The 19,251-nt window shown below is 45.6% G+C and overlaps 2 protein-coding genes across 6 annotated transcripts in view; both read right to left on the reverse strand.

Moving 5' to 3' along the window:
• Window positions 1-9,332, reverse strand: part of PM20D1 (peptidase M20 domain containing 1) — a gene marked incomplete at its 3' end in the record, with an annotated part of 30,689 nt that extends 21,357 nt beyond the window's left edge. For 3 of the 5 annotated variants that reach the window (XM_081025602.1, XM_081025603.1, XM_081025604.1), the window contains exons 1-9: window positions 9,053-9,323; window positions 7,064-7,150; window positions 5,142-5,374; window positions 4,642-4,728; window positions 3,105-3,238; window positions 2,693-2,812; window positions 1,628-1,703; window positions 1,189-1,250; window positions 864-942 (exon numbers count right to left, since the gene is read on the reverse strand). In XM_081025602.1, the coding sequence (XP_080881728.1) occupies window positions 864-942; window positions 1,189-1,250; window positions 1,628-1,703; window positions 2,693-2,812; window positions 3,105-3,238; window positions 4,642-4,728; window positions 5,142-5,374; window positions 7,064-7,150; window positions 9,053-9,221 (1,047 nt within the window). In that variant the 5' untranslated portion in view covers window positions 9,222-9,323. Of the gene's footprint in view, window positions 1-863; window positions 943-1,188; window positions 1,251-1,627; window positions 1,704-2,692; window positions 2,813-3,104; window positions 3,239-4,641; window positions 4,729-5,141; window positions 5,375-7,063; window positions 7,151-9,052 lie in introns of all 5 variants that reach the window. The other 2 variants (XM_081025601.1, XM_081025605.1) reach the window with 2 other exon arrangements.
• Window positions 9,333-9,638: 306 nt separating this feature from the next.
• The window catches only part of SLC26A9 (solute carrier family 26 member 9), a 30,749-nt gene continuing 21,136 nt past the window's right edge, over window positions 9,639-19,251 (reverse strand). The window contains exons 18-21 of the mRNA XM_081025222.1: window positions 18,342-18,396; window positions 17,045-17,190; window positions 15,587-15,658; window positions 9,639-14,355 (exon numbers count right to left, since the gene is read on the reverse strand). Of these exons, the coding sequence (XP_080881348.1) occupies window positions 14,308-14,355; window positions 15,587-15,658; window positions 17,045-17,190; window positions 18,342-18,396 (321 nt within the window). The 3' untranslated portion in view covers window positions 9,639-14,307. The remainder of the gene's footprint in view (window positions 14,356-15,586; window positions 15,659-17,044; window positions 17,191-18,341; window positions 18,397-19,251) is intronic.

The raw sequence follows: 19,251 nt of genomic DNA on the forward strand, positions 1-19,251 counted from the left end.
TGGTGCTGGTAGTATAGGAATGGGCTAACTCCTTTCAAGATTTCAGAAAGGCCTAGGCCCATGACAACTCGTGTGGCTTGGCTTCCTTTCAAAAGAGATGCTCCTGAGTGGCCAGCCCAACTGGAAGCAGACCAATTTGCTGCAAAGTAGTCTTGGAATAAACATTTATTAAAGTATTGATTCACCTGAAACTTATTTCTACAGAATTTATGTTTGCTACACCCGATATTTAGTGATATTTATGTTTGCTACACCCGATATTTAGTGTAGTTTGTGAATGACAATGTGAATATTTTAAGTGCTACATATATCACAAATATTATAGATTTTATAAATGGATGGTGAGTTTCTCTTTTTCAATTCAGGGTAACACTAGGGGAAAACACATTAAAAAATCACTCATTATATTTGTTAGGTGGATATATCTTTCAAAATATAAGGAAGAATAATAAAAAGACCATTGATAGTAGAAAGGTTAGCAAGCTTTAGTCTATATGATCAAAACGCGAGGTAAATATATAACATGTTAAATCAATATAGGTCATAAGGATTAACTCCCAAATAAACCCACTTCACACTAGTGTAATGGTTATTTCTTTATATTTCTTTTCTTCCTGAGGGGAACCGTGAACACCCATAAAATACTAATATACAAAATTTGGCCAGCAATTTCAGAGAGTTTCTAGACCTCTTGCTCTCGAGGGTTACCCAACAGATGACACAGGACAGTTTAGCACTGGGCCTTCCAATTATTCCGATTCTAACCAAAGAAGGAATGAGGAGCCAAGAGATAAAGCCAAGGGCTGGAGGGGGGTGGGTAGGCAGCGAGGAAAAGTTACATGGGAGGAATCAGACGACATTACCTTAACCCCTGCACTGAACATGGTGATTGCTGTAGTGGTCCTGGCCAGCGCATTCATTATGTAATTCCTCTCCATTAATCTAAAGAAAAAAGACTAATGTCAGATGTTGTCCAATGGGGAGGAAAAAATGGGTTGGAGGATCACCCACTTTCCTGAACCTTGGGGATCTTTAAGACTAGGAGGGACATCCTGTACATACATCGGATACAGTGTCTGGTGGCTGAGGGACAATTGCTAGTCAAGTCCAGTTAAGTCAAGGAGAGGGGAGTGGGTGGGGGGTAGGTTTGGGGTGCGGGTTGTGATGGAAGAAAAGAGAAAACTTTACCTGCTTACAAGGGGCCAAAATAGCCACAGGTTGTTCAACACTATATTGGTAGGAAAGGAAAACTGAAAGGGAAAGAACCAGGTCAGCTGGCTTTCAGAAGGGTCAGCCCAACAGGGTCACTGTACCTAAGACCTGGGTCTCTCACTACTTTAGAACTGCCTTGAGGGCCCTCAGCTGCAGCGTTAAGGATGAGTGGGGACCAACTCCCAAAGGGTGCCTGAGTGTGTTAAGTCTTAGGCTCTCAGATAAGCATCAAGAACCTCAAGGAACAAGCCAGATCTTGTGGCTTGGCTCAGCCACTGGCAGGGAATTGGTTAGAACCGGCAGGGCACTAGTAAGCAGTACAGCCCTTTTATTACTCTAAAGGCTACTTCTCTGCCACACTTTCTCCTTCTTCCACAGCTGACCAGTAAGTAATATGTGAGACTTCTTTCCACACCTCATTAGCCAATTGCTGCAATAACTTCTTCAACGGCCCATTTCCAGACATGTTTGGCAGTGGGGTCTGCTCCAGTCTGGAAGAGAAATGGGAGTTCTCAAGACTTACCCAACCACGGTCAAAAATCAGTGTCTGAATTGGAGAATGAGGGAGACAGGACGTTTCAACAAGCCTGGCCACGTCTCCCATTCACCTCCCTTTCACCTCCACCAATCTAACCATTGAAAGATCTGAAAGCACAAGCAGGACCGCTGCCTCTACTCCACCAGCAGGAGCTGTCTCTGTCTACCAGGTCCACGTCAGGGCACGTCCAACTCTCACATCACTTACCATGCACTAGCAGTATCCTCTTTTAACTGTGGTTCCTTGAGGAAAGGGACCATCTATTTTTTCCACGAATATATGCCTATCACCAGGCACAAAGCCTAAACATGCTAGAGTCAGTCAAATATTTAATTCAATAAATACAGTTCTTCTCTCTTTCTTAAAAGAAAGAGAGAGAGAGAGAGAGAGAGAGAGAGAGAGAGAGAGAGAGAGAAGGAAGGAAGGAAGGAAGGAAGGAAGGAAGGAAGGAAGGAAGGAAGGAAGGAAGGAAGGAAGGAAGGAAAGAAAGAAAGAAAGAAAGAAAGAAAGAAAGAAAGAAAGAAAGAAAGAAAGAAAGAAAGAAAGAAAGAAAGAAAGAAAGAAACCCAGACAGAGGTGAGCTCTGTTGGTACAGATCTTGCTGTCCTCACCCACAGTCAACAGCCTTCATTGATCTTTGTCCTCTTGCCAGGGCAGGTAGAGAATTTCGATGACGTACCAGCCATTGCCAGCTTATATTTCTATGGACTTTGGACTATTGCAGCTACCCGACCTAGCTTTTGTTTGCTAGCTATTGCTTGCCACATGTGTAGATTGCCTCCGGACCTCTAATTCTTGCCTGGGTATTGGTGGCTCTCTCCTCCCTGTGGCCCCCACCATGGCTTCTCAGCCCAGTTTCAGGGCAGGAAGCTCAGCCTCCTCACACTCCATGGGAAAGTGCCAGGTTTTCCATCCTGAGTCTGACAAGGAAGGGTTGCTCACCGGCTGACAGCAGCTGCGAGGATGCCAATGCTCGTTTCCTTCGGAGGAGCTGAAGAGTGACCTGGAGTCATGTTTACTTGCAGCATGAGATTAATTGAACCCTTCTCTGAGACTGAAACCCTGTGGGAGAGGATCAGAGAGGGCCCTCCTGATTTCTCCCACCCTGAATTATCTCATAGGCCCACAGGCCCACCTGCACAGTGGCCTAGGAGGTCAGCTTCATGCTACTTACAGAAATCTACACTAGAGGAGAAAGGGAAAGGGGAGCCCAGAATTGGTAGAAGCTCAGGGAAATTAAAGCAAGAGGATTAAAATACAGCGTTGTTTCAGCATGGTTTACAGGTTATCAGGCTGGAGCCAACTTAGACGGGTGAGCATGCCTTCCAAGATGGAGGCAGGTTGCTTTACTCACATGGCAAAGGGCTTCTTTAAGTTGGGAATAAAATTATCCAAGATAAAGCCACCTTCATCCACAATGAAGGCAATCTGGGTGCCCCTTGCCTGTAGCAGGGCTGAGATCTTCTGAGCCCCATTTGCCCCTGACACCTGCAGACATGGAGTCCAGAGTCACAGTCCTTCTTAGCCAGACCTCCAGAGATAGCTAATGGAGACCCATTCAGCTTAGCTAAGGGCTAGACCCTCCCTGCCCAGTTTCCTTTCTTTGGGGTGGGGGGTGTCCAGGGCCCTAGACAATCCTGCCTCACAGATTCCTGGAATGTCAGAGTTGGAAGAGCCAAATACCCCTCATTTCATGATAAAGAAACTTGGACCCAGAGAATGAAGTGGCTTGTCCAGGGTCAAAGTAAGTGGGATCATTGGAAATAAAACACATTCATTGATCTCTTTGTTAGTTCTCTTACCATCACACCAATGTTTCTCAAGGTGTAGCTGACGGACCACCTGCCTGCCTCAGATATTACCAGGGAGTTACTTAAAAATTCAGATCTATGCATGTCATTAAGTAAAAGAAGCCAATCTGAAAGGCTACATACTGTATGATTTCAATTATCTGACGTTCTGGAAAGGGCAAAACTATGGAGACAGTACAAAGATCAGTGGTTGCCAGGGATTGTAGGAAGGAGAGAGGGATGAATAGGCAGAGCACAGAGGATTTTAAGGAGAGTGAAAATACTCTGTATGGTACCATAATGATGGATATATGTCATTATATATTTGTCTAAAGCCATTGAATATAAAATACCAAGAGTGAACCCTAATGTCACCTATGGACTTTGTATGATTATGATGTGTCAATGTAGGTTTATCAATTGTAACAAATGTCCCACTTTGGTGGGGGATGGTGATAATGGGGGAGGCTGTGTATGTGTGGGGGTAGGCGGTATATGCGAAATCTCTATACCTTCTTCTCAATTTTGCTGTGAACCTAAAATTGCTCTAAAAACAAATAAAATCTTTTAAAAATAAATTCAGATCTACTGTGTTTCCCCGAAAATAAGGCCTAGACGGACCATCAGCTCTAATGCATCTTTTGGAGCAAAAATTAATATAAGACCCGGTCTTATTTTACTATAATATAAGACCAGGTCTTACAATATAATGTAATGTAATGTAACGTAACGTAACGTAACGTAATGTAATATATATAATATAATATAATATAATATAATATAATATAATATAATATAATATAATAACATAATATTGGGTCTTACATTAATTTTTGCTCCAAAAGACACATTAGAGCTGATGGTCCGGCTAGGTCTTATTTTCAGGGAAATAGGGTACACAGGGCCCAGGAATGTGCATTTTGGTCAAGGACCTTGGATAGTTGTGGCACACAGATGTACGGAGAAGCTGCAAACCATCACACCATGTCCTGAAGACCCTGCAGCTGGGGAACAAACTGGACTAGGGTGAAGACCCCTACACACCACAGTTCCCAGCCAGTAGGGGGTCCCAGAGATAGGTATAGGGTGAAGAGGCTGTACCTCCTCATCATGGCCCAGAGCAATGAGAAAAGATCTTCGGGGCATGTACTTTCTGACCAGCAGGAGCTCCAAGGCCTGTAGGATTGCCTGGGGGACAGAAGCACAACGGAAGAGGAGAAAGGGTGATTCTCTAAATGGGAGTAACAGGGCATGAGAGACATTCAGCTGCCTGCATCAGAGCTGGTGTGACGAGGATTGGATAGACTCTCTTTAAAGAGAAGAAATTCAGATGGTCCCAGGGGATGGCACTTAGGGAAGCAGAGCTCTGCATAAAACCATTATCACCTGAGAAAAGTATAAATTTATCATCTAATCCCTATTTCATGGCTGAGAAATCAAGGCCCAGAAAAGAAACTGACAGGCTGATGGTTGGAATCTATGTCTCCTGGAACCAAGTTTCTTTCTACCATAACCTCCTGCCTCCCAGAGGTCAGCCGAGCACCCGCCATCCTGAGTGGATCTTTAGGGCCCCCAGGCAAAGGAAACACAGCGTTTCAGACCATCGCAGAGTTCTTGTTGTCCAGTGTGCCTCGACCATGGATGAAGCCGTCACGTTCCAACCCAGAGAATGGGGGCACCTCCCAGCCGTGGTCAGAGGCAGGTACCACATCAATGTGAGCCAGCAACATGTAAGGCTGCAAGCTGGGATCTGAGCCTTGGACAGTGAACAGGTGGCTGTACTCTCCCACGACTTCATGCTGGATAAAGCTGGTTTTGAACACAGCAGGAAAAGCTAGAAGCAAAGGGATGAAAATCAGGGCGAGAAAGCCAGATTTAAGTTTCCTTTGGTTTTCCCACCACTTGGTGTTCCTGGCCTTTGTTTTTCTGCTTTTGTTTTTTGTTTTTAAAACAGGTAGCCTCCTTTAGGAAGCCTTCTGGGACAAAGCCAGTCTGATTTCTGATTTGCCCAGACAATCTGAAATTCCTCTTCTCCACATTTTAATGTGCTGTTGCTATATAATATGCATACCAAGACTTCATCATTATGACAGTCAATAGCTCAAGATCTGGCTTGGTCTTGCTTACAAGTACACATTAGAGGGTCATGCAAACTAGGGCTGTGTTAAATTTTGAATATCGTAGGCCCAGTATCCAAATTATTTGGAACCAAACATGACATATATATGTGTGTGTGTGTATGTATATATATATATATATATATATGTATATACGTATGTTAAATATATATGAGATCTTTTTAAAAAACAGTACTCCTACTGTTTGTGTTATATGGACATAAAAGATTGTTCTGTCTAAGTGGAAATGTAACGGCTGTATGCAATGTTAGAGGGGTAGTAGATTGGGGGAGAGGGATTATCACTTTGTGAGGAGTAGAAATGATAAATGTCTAACTATTACATTGTTTTGTACACCTGAAACTAATAAAAAAAAAAAGATTGCTCTGTGTCGTACAAGGCCACACTTCTGGATCTAGGTGTGGATGTTCCCAGGGTCAATTGTTCAGGTTACAGATAAGCCTTAACACAGGTGACCTAAGATACATGGGAGAAAGAATTATGATCTCTCTCTGGGCTTTGCTGGAAGAATCCACAAATACCTCTGTGAAAACAAAAACCCAAAGAGGAACATGCTTTTATTTATTCAGACATCTTGTCTAGTTTACTATCACTGTACATTTATTTCCATATTTTTGTCTCTTATTTAGGAAAGACTTCCAGCCTGGCCTCAGCCTGGCTGCTGGGGACCGAGCCCAGACCCACCTGTCCCAGAGTGTTAGAGAAGGGGTTACTTGCTGCCGCTAGTTCAGCTTCTGCCACCACGGACAATTTGGAGGGGCTGCTTTTTTAGTTGATTTAGTCAGGTGGCCTGACTATTCTCCATGAGCTTTTCATATGAGGAGAGGGGAGTTCCAAGTTTCCTTTTCCTCCTTGACCCATCCTTCTCCAGCTCATGGGTGGTGGGGGAGAGGAGCGACGACCAATGTGATAGTTCAAGGTTACTGACTGCCTAGAAGCTCAGAAATGTGTTAGCAATGAATGTGGAGAAGGACCTGGGTAGGTGGCGTGTTTGTGTATAGGTGTGTCGGTGTTTGTACAGAGGTGGGGGTGGGAGGAGCATGGGGTATAGTTCTGGAAACTTGCACTAGAAGTAGGAACTCCTAGTCCTACCTTCTGATTTACTGACTGACACATATTTAGAGCAAAGATTGGGAGAGCTGAAACTCCAATCCAACAGCTATGTGCCTTAGTTCTTCAAAGGGCAAATCTATAGTCTTCCTCTCCTCTGTTTCCTCTCCTAGATTCTCCTTCTATCCCTCCCCACTATGTACAAACTCAAAGGAGGCCCAGAGGAATTAGATCGTCCTCTGGTCAGTCACAAAATAAATCTCTTTATCACCTTGTTAAAGAGCAGTGTCCTCAGTGCTATCTCTCCCACCCCTTTTCCACAATTTGTGGCTGACCTTTACGAATGTATTTTCCAAACTCAGCCAGGGCTGTTGTGTTGAACTTCCCAGGGCCGAAAGACACTGTTGGAATCTGGATGGCACCTGTCAGCGATGGAGATTACAGATGATAACAGCTGTTGGTTGTTCCACAGCCCTCTGTGCATAAAACTTCTTTTGTATTCATTATCTTATTGTGGAGGGCAAAACAATCCTTTGAGGTAGGCACTGCTGTTTTCCCTAATTCAAAGGTGAAGAAACAAGCTTCGAATTTAGGTGAGCTGCTCAAGATTTTCCGGAAACAAGCAGCAGAACTGGGATTTAAAGGCAGGTCTTTTGGGTTTGTTTAGGCTAATATGGTTCTTAAAGGAAAATGAAGTCCAAGATTGGGGATGGGTGGGTGGGAATGGAGTAGATTTTGGACCCTGATCCTGAGTGGGAAACTACTATAAATTGCTACCCAAGACCTCACTCTGCCTCTGAAACCAACATCCCTTTGATGAATCAGGAGCCCACTGTCCTGGGTCCCTCCACAAATGAGGCTTTGTGTGCTTTTGTGTGCAGAGTGGGCTTTTATTCCTCAACCACTGGCTCATCCAGAGTTTCATTGGTCTCTCAGCCAAGGCCAGCTTTTTGGGCACATGATGCCTGGGAAAGGGTGGATTTAGAAGCTCCCACAGGAGCGTCTCACTCCTAAATAATCTCATCTGCTCTACCCAGATGTCTTAGTCCCTGAATTGCCAATAGACTCATTCCTTTGAGCCACGAAGGCTTTGCACTCTTAAAAGTTTCATTGTCAAATGCAAATACCACTGGGAGGGGAAACAGTGAATTATGAGAATATTTGAGTGGATAGCTACCCCAAAATGCTGTGGGGAAAAAATGTACCTGGAACATGCTTTATGTCAAGGGAGGGCCTCTGAGTACAAACTTACTTTTGTACTCAGTTTTGCTAAGGGTCAACCCTACATGATAGCCCATAATATAGATGCGGAATCCAGGTTAAAAAAAGTAAATAAACTGCCTACGCAAGACGCAGATCCAAGATCTGACCTCAGGTGTTTTATCCCCTGCTCAGTTCCAAGCCATATTGCTATAAGTTCCCCACTCTAGGTTCTTATCTAGCTTTTGCTTTCTTCTGTGAAAAGAGACTGGTGAGCAGTTGCCCAGTGCCTTTCTGAGGACTATTTTATACTATGCTTTGGGAAAGCACTGCTCTGCCTCCCAGGGCTATCACTCCAGCATTTGTACAATTTATATTCAATCACAGGTGTTAGCTTTTGGCCTCTGCATCTGCCTGCACATGTTTAGGTAGGCAGTTTCTTTTAATCCAATTACTTAATCAAAGGGAAAAGACTGGAGCTAAGCCCAATGATGAAGAAGAATTTCATTATCCCACAGGATCTAGTAGCACTCAACAGAAGTTTTCCTTTTTTTCTCCTGGAAAATGCAGATTCAGAAGGTAAATGAGTTTTAGCCTTGGTTTGACATCTAGGGGAGAGACATCCTTTAATTAGGAGAAGCAATTAGGAACATGCCACACCCCTGTAGAGCAGGTTCTACAGGTGCGAGATCTTGTCAACCAGTGCCCACTCCTTGCTGTGGGGTCCTGGGGAAGACCATTTAATCTGACCTAAGCCTCAATTTCCTGCCTCTGTAGATAAGATTAAGATCATTCAGACTTAAGATAATGCAGATATAACAGAAGTTAAACATTTTCAAAGGTGAAAAGTACAAATAAAAACGGGGCTAGGGGAAGTTGAAGCTTCCAGGCTAGGCAGAGAACATCGAAGTCCCCAGAAGCCAGGACTGGGGAAGCGTGGAGTCCCAAGCGAGGGCACAAGGTGCTGAGCTGGGGACTAGGCCTGGGCTGGGGTGTTGCGGAACTCGGGGTACAGTGGATCCTTTGCGGCTTTGCGATCCTTTGAGAGGGGAGTCATAGGTTGGCCTAAGGAAAGAGAGAGACCCATATTTGAGCACAGGTGGGCGTCGGGGATCCAGGCTCACCTTTCAGCGCTTCCTTCATTGCGACGCGCTCCTCTTGGCTGAACCGAGAAGGAATTCGCGACGCCCTCTGACGCTCCTTGTCGCTCGGGTACTTCGATCTGGAGGTGGTGGCGAAACCTAGCAGCAGCAAAGCCGCCAGGGTCAGCACGCAAACGTATGGCCGAGCCATGCTTCTCTCGATTCCCCGCTGCCAGTCTCGGCAGGAGCCTGGACCTAAACGCCGAGCTCTGGGTGCTCCCGGAGTCACCGCTCCAGTTCCCGCAAAGGCCTTAGCCTCACCTCATTCTCCAGGCTTGGCCAATCATCGCTGGCCTGGGGCTATGGGCCAACCAATCAACCGGACGGCCCCGCCCCAGACCCTCAGGGCCTTTTGGGGGTGTGGTTTCCAGCCCTCTACTGCAGGCTAGTGCAGAGCAGAGGGCTCCGGCGCTGTGGCAGGTCGTGGCTGTGCTTGATCTTCTGCTTTAAGATATTGATAAACCCCTTGCTCTATGACAATAAGTCAAATTAAAGGGGTGAAAAAGTAAAATAAAATGAGCGAGGATTGTCAAAGGTTCATAAAGTAAAACCAATCAATCAATGAAGTACTAAAGAGTAAACATTTATTGTGCACACACCAAAAAGACAGTTTGCAAACCTGGAGCATTCAAACGAAAACATGGAATAAAGCTCAGGGGTATATGGTTATAAAGCAGCTTACATAGTGAGAAATATTAACCTTGGGTAACGTTCAAGTTTTAATGATTTTCAGAGGCATCAGCAAGAAAAGACCCAGGTCAAGTTAGTCTTGCAGAATAAGCTGAATTAAACTTTGCTTGTATGACTAAACTGGTTTTGTCCTCTCAGGGAAACCTCAAGGCTGATCTCTGTTTATTTTTGATTTTAACAATTTACCCCTTTTAGTTATTCCATAATATCAACAGGCTGAGAGTATGACCAACCATACAGCACTATTCATCACACATTTGTTTTCATTAGTTGAGTTGCCAAGGCCAGAGGGCCATGTAGTCACCCTCTTTACCATTTATGTGCTTATTGTTGATTTCATTCAGTTGTTTGATCCTGATGGATACTATTTGGTGTGTGAGTGGCTGCTGACAGGCATTTATAACCCTTGAGCATAAATTTCCCAGTTTATTGAGTTTAAGCATCTTTTCATATGCTTATTTGCCATTGTTGTTTTCCCAGTAAAATGAACGGTCATATCTTTTGCCCATTTTTATTTTGAGTTGTCTTCATATTGACTTTTAGGAGTTTCTGTATATTGTGGATACTATTATTTTGTCAGTTATATTTATGTTGCAAATACTTCCCTCCTTTTTTGTCTTGCAGTTTCACTTTATGGTCTTTTGATGACTTGAAGTCTTATTTTAAATGTAGTTGAATTTATCAATGCATTTCACAGAGCTCCTGGTAAGGCCCAGGAGGGTGGAGCCCCAGTTGCCCACCTCAGGGGCTAACTCATTCTTGTGTTGGCTTTCCCACTCTCCCGGTTTCATGCCTCCTGACTTCCACTCCTGTTCCAGGGATCATTTCCCAACTACCTGTACACAAGCTTGTGTCTCAGGTTCTGCTTTTGGAGAGATTCAGGCTAAGATAGCATCATTTAAATATCTGTAAAAATTCAAATGAGAGGGATGCTACTTGCTAATTTACTCAGATCTTGCAGGGCAGCTGAAATAGCAGGATAAAGCAAGAATAGATTATTTACAGAAATATCATTTTGGAACTTACTTGCCTCTGAAATACCTCCTGCTCCTCCACCTAGTTCTCCCTTTTTGCGCTCTCCTGATCTTTGTTCGCATTATCTCTATTGTGCTGACCACTCATATCCTTTGCCTCTTTGCTGTCTTTTCTGTAGCCCATCTCTTTCCACTTCATCATATTTCTGTCTTCTTCACCCCTTTGCTCTGTTGTTCCAATTCTTATTTCCTTCTATTTCCTACTATTAGTAAGCAAAGTTGGGAGTCAGCCTAGCTTGTTGGATACTTGAGTCCTTTGGCCTTATGCTCCTTTGCATTGTCTCACAAACCGGGGAAGAAAAGGTGAGGTTAGATTGTGTGCTCCCCCAAACAAACTGAGGATTCCAAATGCTTTGCTGAGTCTTGATGGGATTGGCCCTTAACAAACACCTCATGAATGTTGAAGAATTAGCACATGAAGGGTATATAGACATGATGGGATTTCCACTTCCCTGAAAGCCACAGAAATCAGAGTTGGGCCTGGGAACTGGTCCTGAGTATGTGGATCCCTTAGTCCCGTCTTCTCATCCTGTTTTCTGCTCTTCAGCTGGACCATGGCCGTTTATTCATTCCCAGGAGTGGAAAACCAGAATATGGAGAGGAACTGAGAGACTCATGGTGAAGTCTCAGCTCCTTGTTGTTTCCCCCCAGGACAATGTAAAACAATGCCAGCTTTTCTTAGAGGTTCCTTGTTCTGCCTCTCTGTAAAACCACTCAAACACATGCATTTGTTCACATTTCAAAAGCACTTTATTACCAAAATGAACAAAAGGAGAATGGTGTTTAAATTAAATAAATTACACAAATATCTCAAGAGTTCTGGCCTTCCCCAGGAACCACATCATGAAAGATCAGTGTCACTAAGGACATCCAAAAGTATTGAAATTCTGGATTATTTCACTACTTTGCCTTCCTTTCTTGCTTTAATCATGTTCAGAGAGTGGTCTGTGTAAATTTGTGTTCTTTCCAAAGTATTCCAACAGTGAAGTTTTCTTAATGTCTTTCTCTACCCCATGTGTTTCCAATCTTACCTCCACCATGGGCCTTGTGAGTACTGACGAGGTTGGACAATTAAATTCGCGAACTCATCCTAGAAAAAGTGCTACATACCTCATTGCTGAATATCACTATGGTCACCTTTGAAGTGCTCTTCTTGGGAAGCTATGCTCCAACGCCAGCGCCGACACCAGCAATTTTGGAACTCTTTCTGGAATGGCCATCAGAACTGTTGTCGTATTACCCTTGATGTCCTGGATGTCATTCAAATGCCTTCCTTTCAATATTTCCTTTATCTTCAGGTAAAGAAAGAAGTCACTGGGGGCCAGATCAGGTGAGTAGGGAGAGTGTTCCAATACAGTTATTTGTTTACTGGCTAAAAACTCCCTCACAGACAGTGCCCTGTGAGCTGGTGCATTGTCGTAACGCAAGAGTCAGGAATTGTTGGTGAAAAGTTCAGGTCATCTAATTCTTTCACACAGCCTTTTCAGCACTTCCAAATAATAAACTTGGTGAATGGTTTGTCCAGTTGGTACAAATTTATAATGAATAATTCCTCTGATATCACAAAAGGTTAGCAATAGCATTGCAATAAGTTTGTGAACTTAATTGTCAGACCTCGTATGACCTTGGACATGTTGCAGAATCCCGACTTGAGTCCCAACTCCCAATGGCTTCAAGTCCAGGCCATTGTAAGTCAGCAATCCCGTTTAGGTCTGCGACCGCCTTGGCAGTTAATGGTGACTTCATTAAGTTCTCAAGGGATCTAGATACTTGGTTCAAAAGGGACCTTTTAACTTGGATGTCCTGAGGCTTTGTGACCTTTCCCCACCTCCTAGGCCTGAGCTAGACTGTAAAGGAGGTAGAGTACGGGGGAGTGAGTTGCCATTCACTAAGGTCTTTTCCTCCTGGAATTTGGCACCTTGGGTGCTGGGCATGGTGCATCCCAGATAACGTTGTCTGCCACCTTCCAACTTTTGAGTTCCATTGGCAGGCAGATGGCACAATGAATTCACAGAGAAGCCATGCTCTTAAGGCAAGAATCTGTTGGCTCTTTGCCAGCACCTTCTCCTTTAATTCTAAGACTTGCTAGCTGAATGGCTCACTTAACACAGACACACAATGCAAAACAGGCTGAAGTTAAGATTTAAGACATTTTTCCAAGCTGGGTGAGCCCAACCTGTTGAGCAGGGGTCATGAAGTTGAAAGAGCTTGGGAGAAGCAGTGGCAAGAGCCCAAAAGGTTTTCTGTGCATGTCCATGGAAATTTTCCCAAGCATTTGCACATGGAACCTATTTATTTTCAAGTCACAGTGGGGTTCCTCTAGTTACCTCCTTATATACATAGAGGACTTAACCCCTCTTCTCACCTTTCTTGTAAGGATGTGGCCTCAAGGCCTGAGTTCATTAAGGAATCACTATAGAGGAAGACCCAATCTGGGTCAGCCTTTCTCCATGTTTTACAACTAGTTGGGGGATGTAGCTGGTCCTTGGGGGGCTTCCTACCTTTCTTGGCTGAAGGATTCAGGCCCCAAGCTGATAATTGAGAGTTAAATTAATTGCCAAGTAAAGAAAGACAAGGCAGATTTCCCAAGTGGAGGAGGCCTTTCCCTGATAGGCTCTGAGGTCAGGGGAACTGTTAGGACCCAGGTCCCACCAGTTTGCTATAAGTTGGCATTAGCACCCTTCTCCCTCCAAGTCTCCAGTACAGAGAGGAATTCCCAAAAGCTTTTATGCGGAATAATTAGTACCTGTTTCTAGGCTGGCAGAGGAGTCTGCCAGCTACCCTCCTCTCCCTTTTGGGTTTCTACATCTCAACTGGCAGGGAGCAGCCCCTGGGGAGGTAGCTTTGGTGGCCTTGAGGGCCCTGTCTACTCCCCAATCTTGAGTCTGATGTGCTCAACAGGATGGAGGTCTCAGCAGCCTGAAGATGAGGAAGAAGGGGCACAGTCACCAAAACAGAGATTCTTGGGTGTGGGAAGCACATGGTCCCAAAGGTGGAGAGCTGCCAGGAACAGAGTTGGCACCTGGAAGGGGCAAGCCATAGAGTCCTAAGCAAGTTCATCCCTGTGTCTTGTGACAGCGTGACATCATCCGACACCGAGCCATCCAAGCCCAAGGACTCTTTCGAAGCTTGCACTCTAGGTCAGCAGTCATACTTTCTCTTCTGTTCTTGGCACATGCTTCAAGTCTAGCAGTCAGGGACTCCTGTCAGTTGCCACAGGCAGGGCAGGGATGGGTACAGTGGAGTGAGCAGCAGTCTTGCTCATTGCTGGCCAGGGCCCTGAGGGTCAGCAGAAGGATGAAGAGGTGCTTCTCCCTGCTGCTGAGACTGGCTTGCTCTAGAGACGCCATGAGGGAGGCAGGAGAACAAGGGAGGAGGAGGAAATGGAGAGAGAAGAACAGAAGTCCTGGTGGAGGTGCTATTCTCTACCCACCACCCACTGTGATCCCAGGTTCATCCTTCAAGAAGTCTCAGGTGCCAGGCCCTCTGGGCAGCATGGGAGCCGCTGGGCCCTCACAGGGCGGTCAGAGTCTCTGAGTGAAACATACTCCCGAACATCTCCTGTGGGAGAAGAAAAGGGGAGTGCAAGGAATAGCATTAGAACTGTTGGGTTCAGAGTAGCTGTGACCAAGAGGTGACCCTATGGACCCTGGCTAGAAAGAGGCATTGTGAGTGTATCTGTGAGTGTGTGTGTGTTTGTGTTTGAGAACAGGAGAGAGGCAGGGTAAGCCTAAGAGGTGACTGGTCCAGAGGTGACAGGAGAAAATGCTTGGAATCTGATTTGGAGTTTCCTATTGTGTTCTGTGACCTTTCACACTCCACCCCCCCACCCCCCCGCCTTGTAGCTTTACTTTCTTCACTAGGTAAAATGAGAGCAGAGAAGCTCTAAAGTCGTTTCTGGCTCTGATAAACTATTTTGGTCCTGACAGGGATTTTGGAATGTGCTGGAGATTCCATGGGGGCCCAGAAATCAGTCTGCCAAATCTTTGTGTCTCCCGCTGTATTTCCTAATGTCTCCTGCATGCCATTAACACTCCCAGAGGTGTGCTCACAAGACCATGGAACTCAAGTCCACAAAGAATGGGAAATAACATCCCGCAAAGTGAGATGTTATTTCTATCTAGTTTCTTTTAATTCAGGGCATTGGGTAGTGGTACTTTTCATGTCCGGACCATAGGGCCCTATGGGGATACTAACCCCTCCCATCTGCATAGTTCTCAGATCTTCAGGCCTGTGCACATGCAATAATATTTGTTCTGCTAGAATTTGCACACCCTAGAGTTCATCTGACCCTACCAAACTATAAGTTTCCTAAGGGCAGGGGTCTTTGTTTTGTTCATGGTTGTATGCCCACCCTGCAACTATGGAGGCAAGCAGTAGACACACCATAAAGACCTATTGAATTAATGAAAGAACAAATGAAACCCCTGCTAATTTTGTGAGCTATGTGGGACAGATATTACCCATATTTCCCTTATTTCACAATGATAAAAACTGGGGCCCGGTGGTGTTGTGTGGCTTGCTGAGGATCACGTGCTTGATGTGTTGGAGAGTTAAGAATAGATATTCTTTCTGTAGACTTGGTCCAGTGTCTCCCTCCCCCCGTGATGCCTTTCAGGCAGTGAGAAGAATTAAGATCTGCTATTAAAAGAAAGATGAGAAAGACGCGTTGTTGCTGTCAAGGTGATGGACTGTTCTGGCCTGGAGGTGAGACAGCCGCATGAACATCTTGGATTTGAGAGGGTCTCTTCCCTTCCCCTTCTCACATCCACCACCCTGCCTCTCAGCTTACCTGCTCTAAGTCCCAGTAGCTGGGGCTCTCTTCCTCCAAATCATACGGGGAGAGTTCAGGTTCCACTGGAGCCTGGAGGGGGGAAACCAGTACAGAATGAGCTCCCTGACTGAACAACAAAGTCTGGAGCAAATGGCAGGGTCCTAGTGAGCACCATGTTTTCTGATGCATAACTGCCTTCCTGCCTCTTCCCTCTCCTCCCTCACCTGCTTCACAAGATATAGCACCACCGTGATCTCCCCCCTTACACCAGACAGATGTGCATCAGGGTCTGCCTTCTGCAGGCATTTTAGAGGCAGGGAAGGTTTACCTAGCTTACAAGGACAAAGGCCAACTGCCTGACCTCAAGGAATCCATTTCCCTCTGTCTCCTCATCTGTAGAAGTAGGATAATCAAACTTGCTTTGCTGGCTTTCTACCTTATCATGCTGTTAAAAAAGGGTGTGTGTGTGTGTGTGTGTGTGTGTGTATGCATATATTCCGTAATACGTAAATATATTGTATATGTAAACTATAATAACAGGACATTATATGTGCAATAACAAATGATAAGAATTCTTCCAGAATCTCCCTCTTTTTGGTGTGTAGACAAGGTTCATGAAGTCAAAAAGCCCAATGTCTCCACAGTTTCCCTCTACATATTGAGGATGGGAGCCAAGGTCCCATGTGTTCCTGGGCTGTCTTTCAGCACTTAGAACAGATGGCTTCACCTTCATCAGTGTCTTAAAGCAAAGAGCAAATCGTTGCTCTCGGGCCAGAGAAGCCTTTCCATGACTCACCGGGGGCAGCGGAGGGTTTTAGCAAGGGCTGGGACACTAAGTCTCGGGAGGCCAAGGGCAGGGGCTTAGGTCAGAGGAAGCCCTGGAAGTGCCTGGGGAGGCCTGGGCAGGGACCTCAGTGGGGTGGGCTTTTTCTGCCTCCTCAGTTTTCTGGAGTCCCAGACAGTGTTATTTGTAGCTCATTTGCACACCACTACTGAGCTAGTAAATTAAATGTCGAGAAACTGAGACAAAACTCAGATCCAGCCTCTCATTTATCATCAGCTGGAAATCTCCAAGCTCTGCTAAATTGAGGTGAACAGGTTCACTCCCCTCCTTCCCCCAAAGTCTCTTCCAGAAACAGTGAAGGAGGAGGAGTGAGAAATGTCAGAATACCAGGCATAAGCTAATACGCTTTGGGGTTTGTGTGACCTGCACATTAATATTAATGAAGGATTTTATAATATACAAAGTGCTTTCAAGTGACCTAAAAGATATAACTATTAATTATTTCTATAACAAAAACAAAAGAAAAACCTTGTGAGGCAAGTAATGCTGGTTTAGGGTACCCATTCTACAGGTAAGGAAACAGATTCAGGACTGGTTTGGAACCCAGAATTTCTGTGTTCTTTCTAATGCCCCCTGGTTCTGCTATTTCAATGCCCCTGGGGTCTAGGATTCCCCAGGTGCCTGGACCTTACCCGTTGGAAGTCATGTCCTGGGGCCACTTCTCTGGCATTTGCCTGGGCAAAGAGGACTGCGTCATGTATACTGGGAAAGATGTGGTTGCGCTCTAGACACCCATCTTCAAAGACACCTCCATGGCTAATGTCATTGTATACTTGGGCTAGAAGGAGGAAAAGACCACCTTCAGCAATAGAACAGCACTTGTGGATTAGAGTTGGGAATGAGAGAGCCGTGGGAAGGTTGTGCCCTTGCGGTGGCATCTGAGGGTGATGGATTGGCCTTGCAGTATCAATTCTGGACAGCAGAGGGCAATATGAGCTTGCGGATGCTGAATTGAACCTTCAACCCAAGGCAGAAGGAAGCAGTTTGATTGAGGGAGTAGGTGCTTTGTGGCAACTTGAGAAGGAAAGGCTAAAACTTCCAGGAGGAGGCTGCTGCCAGTTCTGTCTCCTGAGGGTCCATCCTTCCTTTTGTTTACCCAGAACTTTCCTGATACTTCCAGTGTGTGGCCTAGCCCACTCCTACCGAATCCTAGAGCTGACTTCCTGAGGAGTGTCAGTGAGGGTCGGAGGACGCCTCTCATTGTAACTCTGGTATCCACGCACAGCACCTCATTGCCACTGCAGATTCTCTCCCCAAGCAGGGCTTCCACCGAGCCTGGGATGTGCTCAGGCAGTTCTGAAGTTAGGCAGGCCCACCGGAAGGGCTCCAACACTCTGTGGGAAGTGGGATGTGTATGTATGTGCCCTTTCACATTCTCTTGTGTGTCTGTGTGTCCACATCCTTGCATACGTGCTAACTGTGTGAAAGTCCACTGCTATGTGGACATGTCTTCGGGATTGTATGTATGTGCCCTCTGGAGATTATGTGCACATAAAACCGCATATCTGTGTATTCTTTGGGTAGTTACGGTATGTGTTTTATGCTTACTCATGGACTTTCAGATTTGGAGAAGATCCCCAAATTCACCTAGTCAACACCCTCATTTTCCATAGGTGGCAGTTGATCCCTAGACAGATAAAGTGACTTGGCCAAGAATACATGGCAAATTGGTGGTGGGGCAAATTAGAATCCTAGCTGTTTTTTTTAACTCCATGATCTCCCAATCTGCTATTGAGACCCCTGGCATGTTTATACAATCTGGCCACAGTCTCTTCTCACTTGTGTCTGAAGCTCTTATGAGGAGACAATAGTTTGGGGAAATACATGGGTTCTCGTTTCCATCCCCTTCATTGTTCAGCATCCCTCCAACCTTTTCCACCCCACCTCCTTGCCAGCCTTTCAGTCTCCTAAATGACTTCCTTCGCTTACCATGAATGTTCACCAAGAAGACCTTCACACCGATCTTCCCATAGGTGGAGCTCAGCTAGAAGTGTTGGGGTAGGGAGGCAAAAGGAAAGGAATGTTCTGAGTGGGTCTCAAAAGTGATTCACAAAACGCACTTCAGAGGGGAAGCCAAACAAATAAGCAACCCCGAGAGCCCCGGCAGCCAAAGATAAAAATAGCAGCAAAGCACACCACTTCTCACTGGAGTGTTGGCTGAGGGCTTCTCTGGGAAGTGGGGAGGAAGTGGGGCTTTGCCAAGGAGGTGGGCACTTAAAGTCACCATGGCCTCTTCTGATGGGGCCAGATTGTTTCTTTCAGTAGCTTAGATTCCCAGACTTCAACTCTTTTGTGATTCTGTGGCTTCAGGCAGAAGCTGCAGGGGAGGCCTGAAGCCCAGAGAGCATAGGGCTTCAGCCAAGGCCCACCTCAACTCCAGGTGCAGGCCAGAAAATAGGCTGAGCCCCGAGTAGGGTAGGAGCTTTCTGCACACCTGGCTGATGGTGACATCAGCCCTTATGCTCACTGTTCCCCTTAGCTCTTCTTGATTTGAGCCAGCCCTGAGGTTGGCTGACTTAGCTATCGTAGGTGGCCGCTGAAAAGTTGTCAGATAAACACATTTATTCAAGGTGCCCTGAGGGCTGCCTGCTTGGCCTGAGGATGTGGGGCACGCATATTATTTCTTTTCTCCTTGGCTGGTTGGAACCACCTGGTGCTAGAATATCTGGGTGAGTGTCGAAAGGAGCAGCAGACATTAACCAGGGCCAAACTGAACTTACAAGACTCTGGGGTGGGTTCCTCGTGTTCTGAGAAGGAACTTGGGATGCTCTCGCTAGAGAGGGTTGCTAAGGCAGGGTGGGATAGTAGGGCCTGGACCTCTGATCTCCCTCCCCAGACA

The sequence above is a fragment of the Rhinolophus hipposideros genome (genome assembly GCF_964194185.1).
Source record: "Rhinolophus hipposideros genome assembly, chromosome: 19".
Classification (NCBI taxonomy): domain Eukaryota; kingdom Metazoa; phylum Chordata; class Mammalia; order Chiroptera; family Rhinolophidae; genus Rhinolophus; species Rhinolophus hipposideros.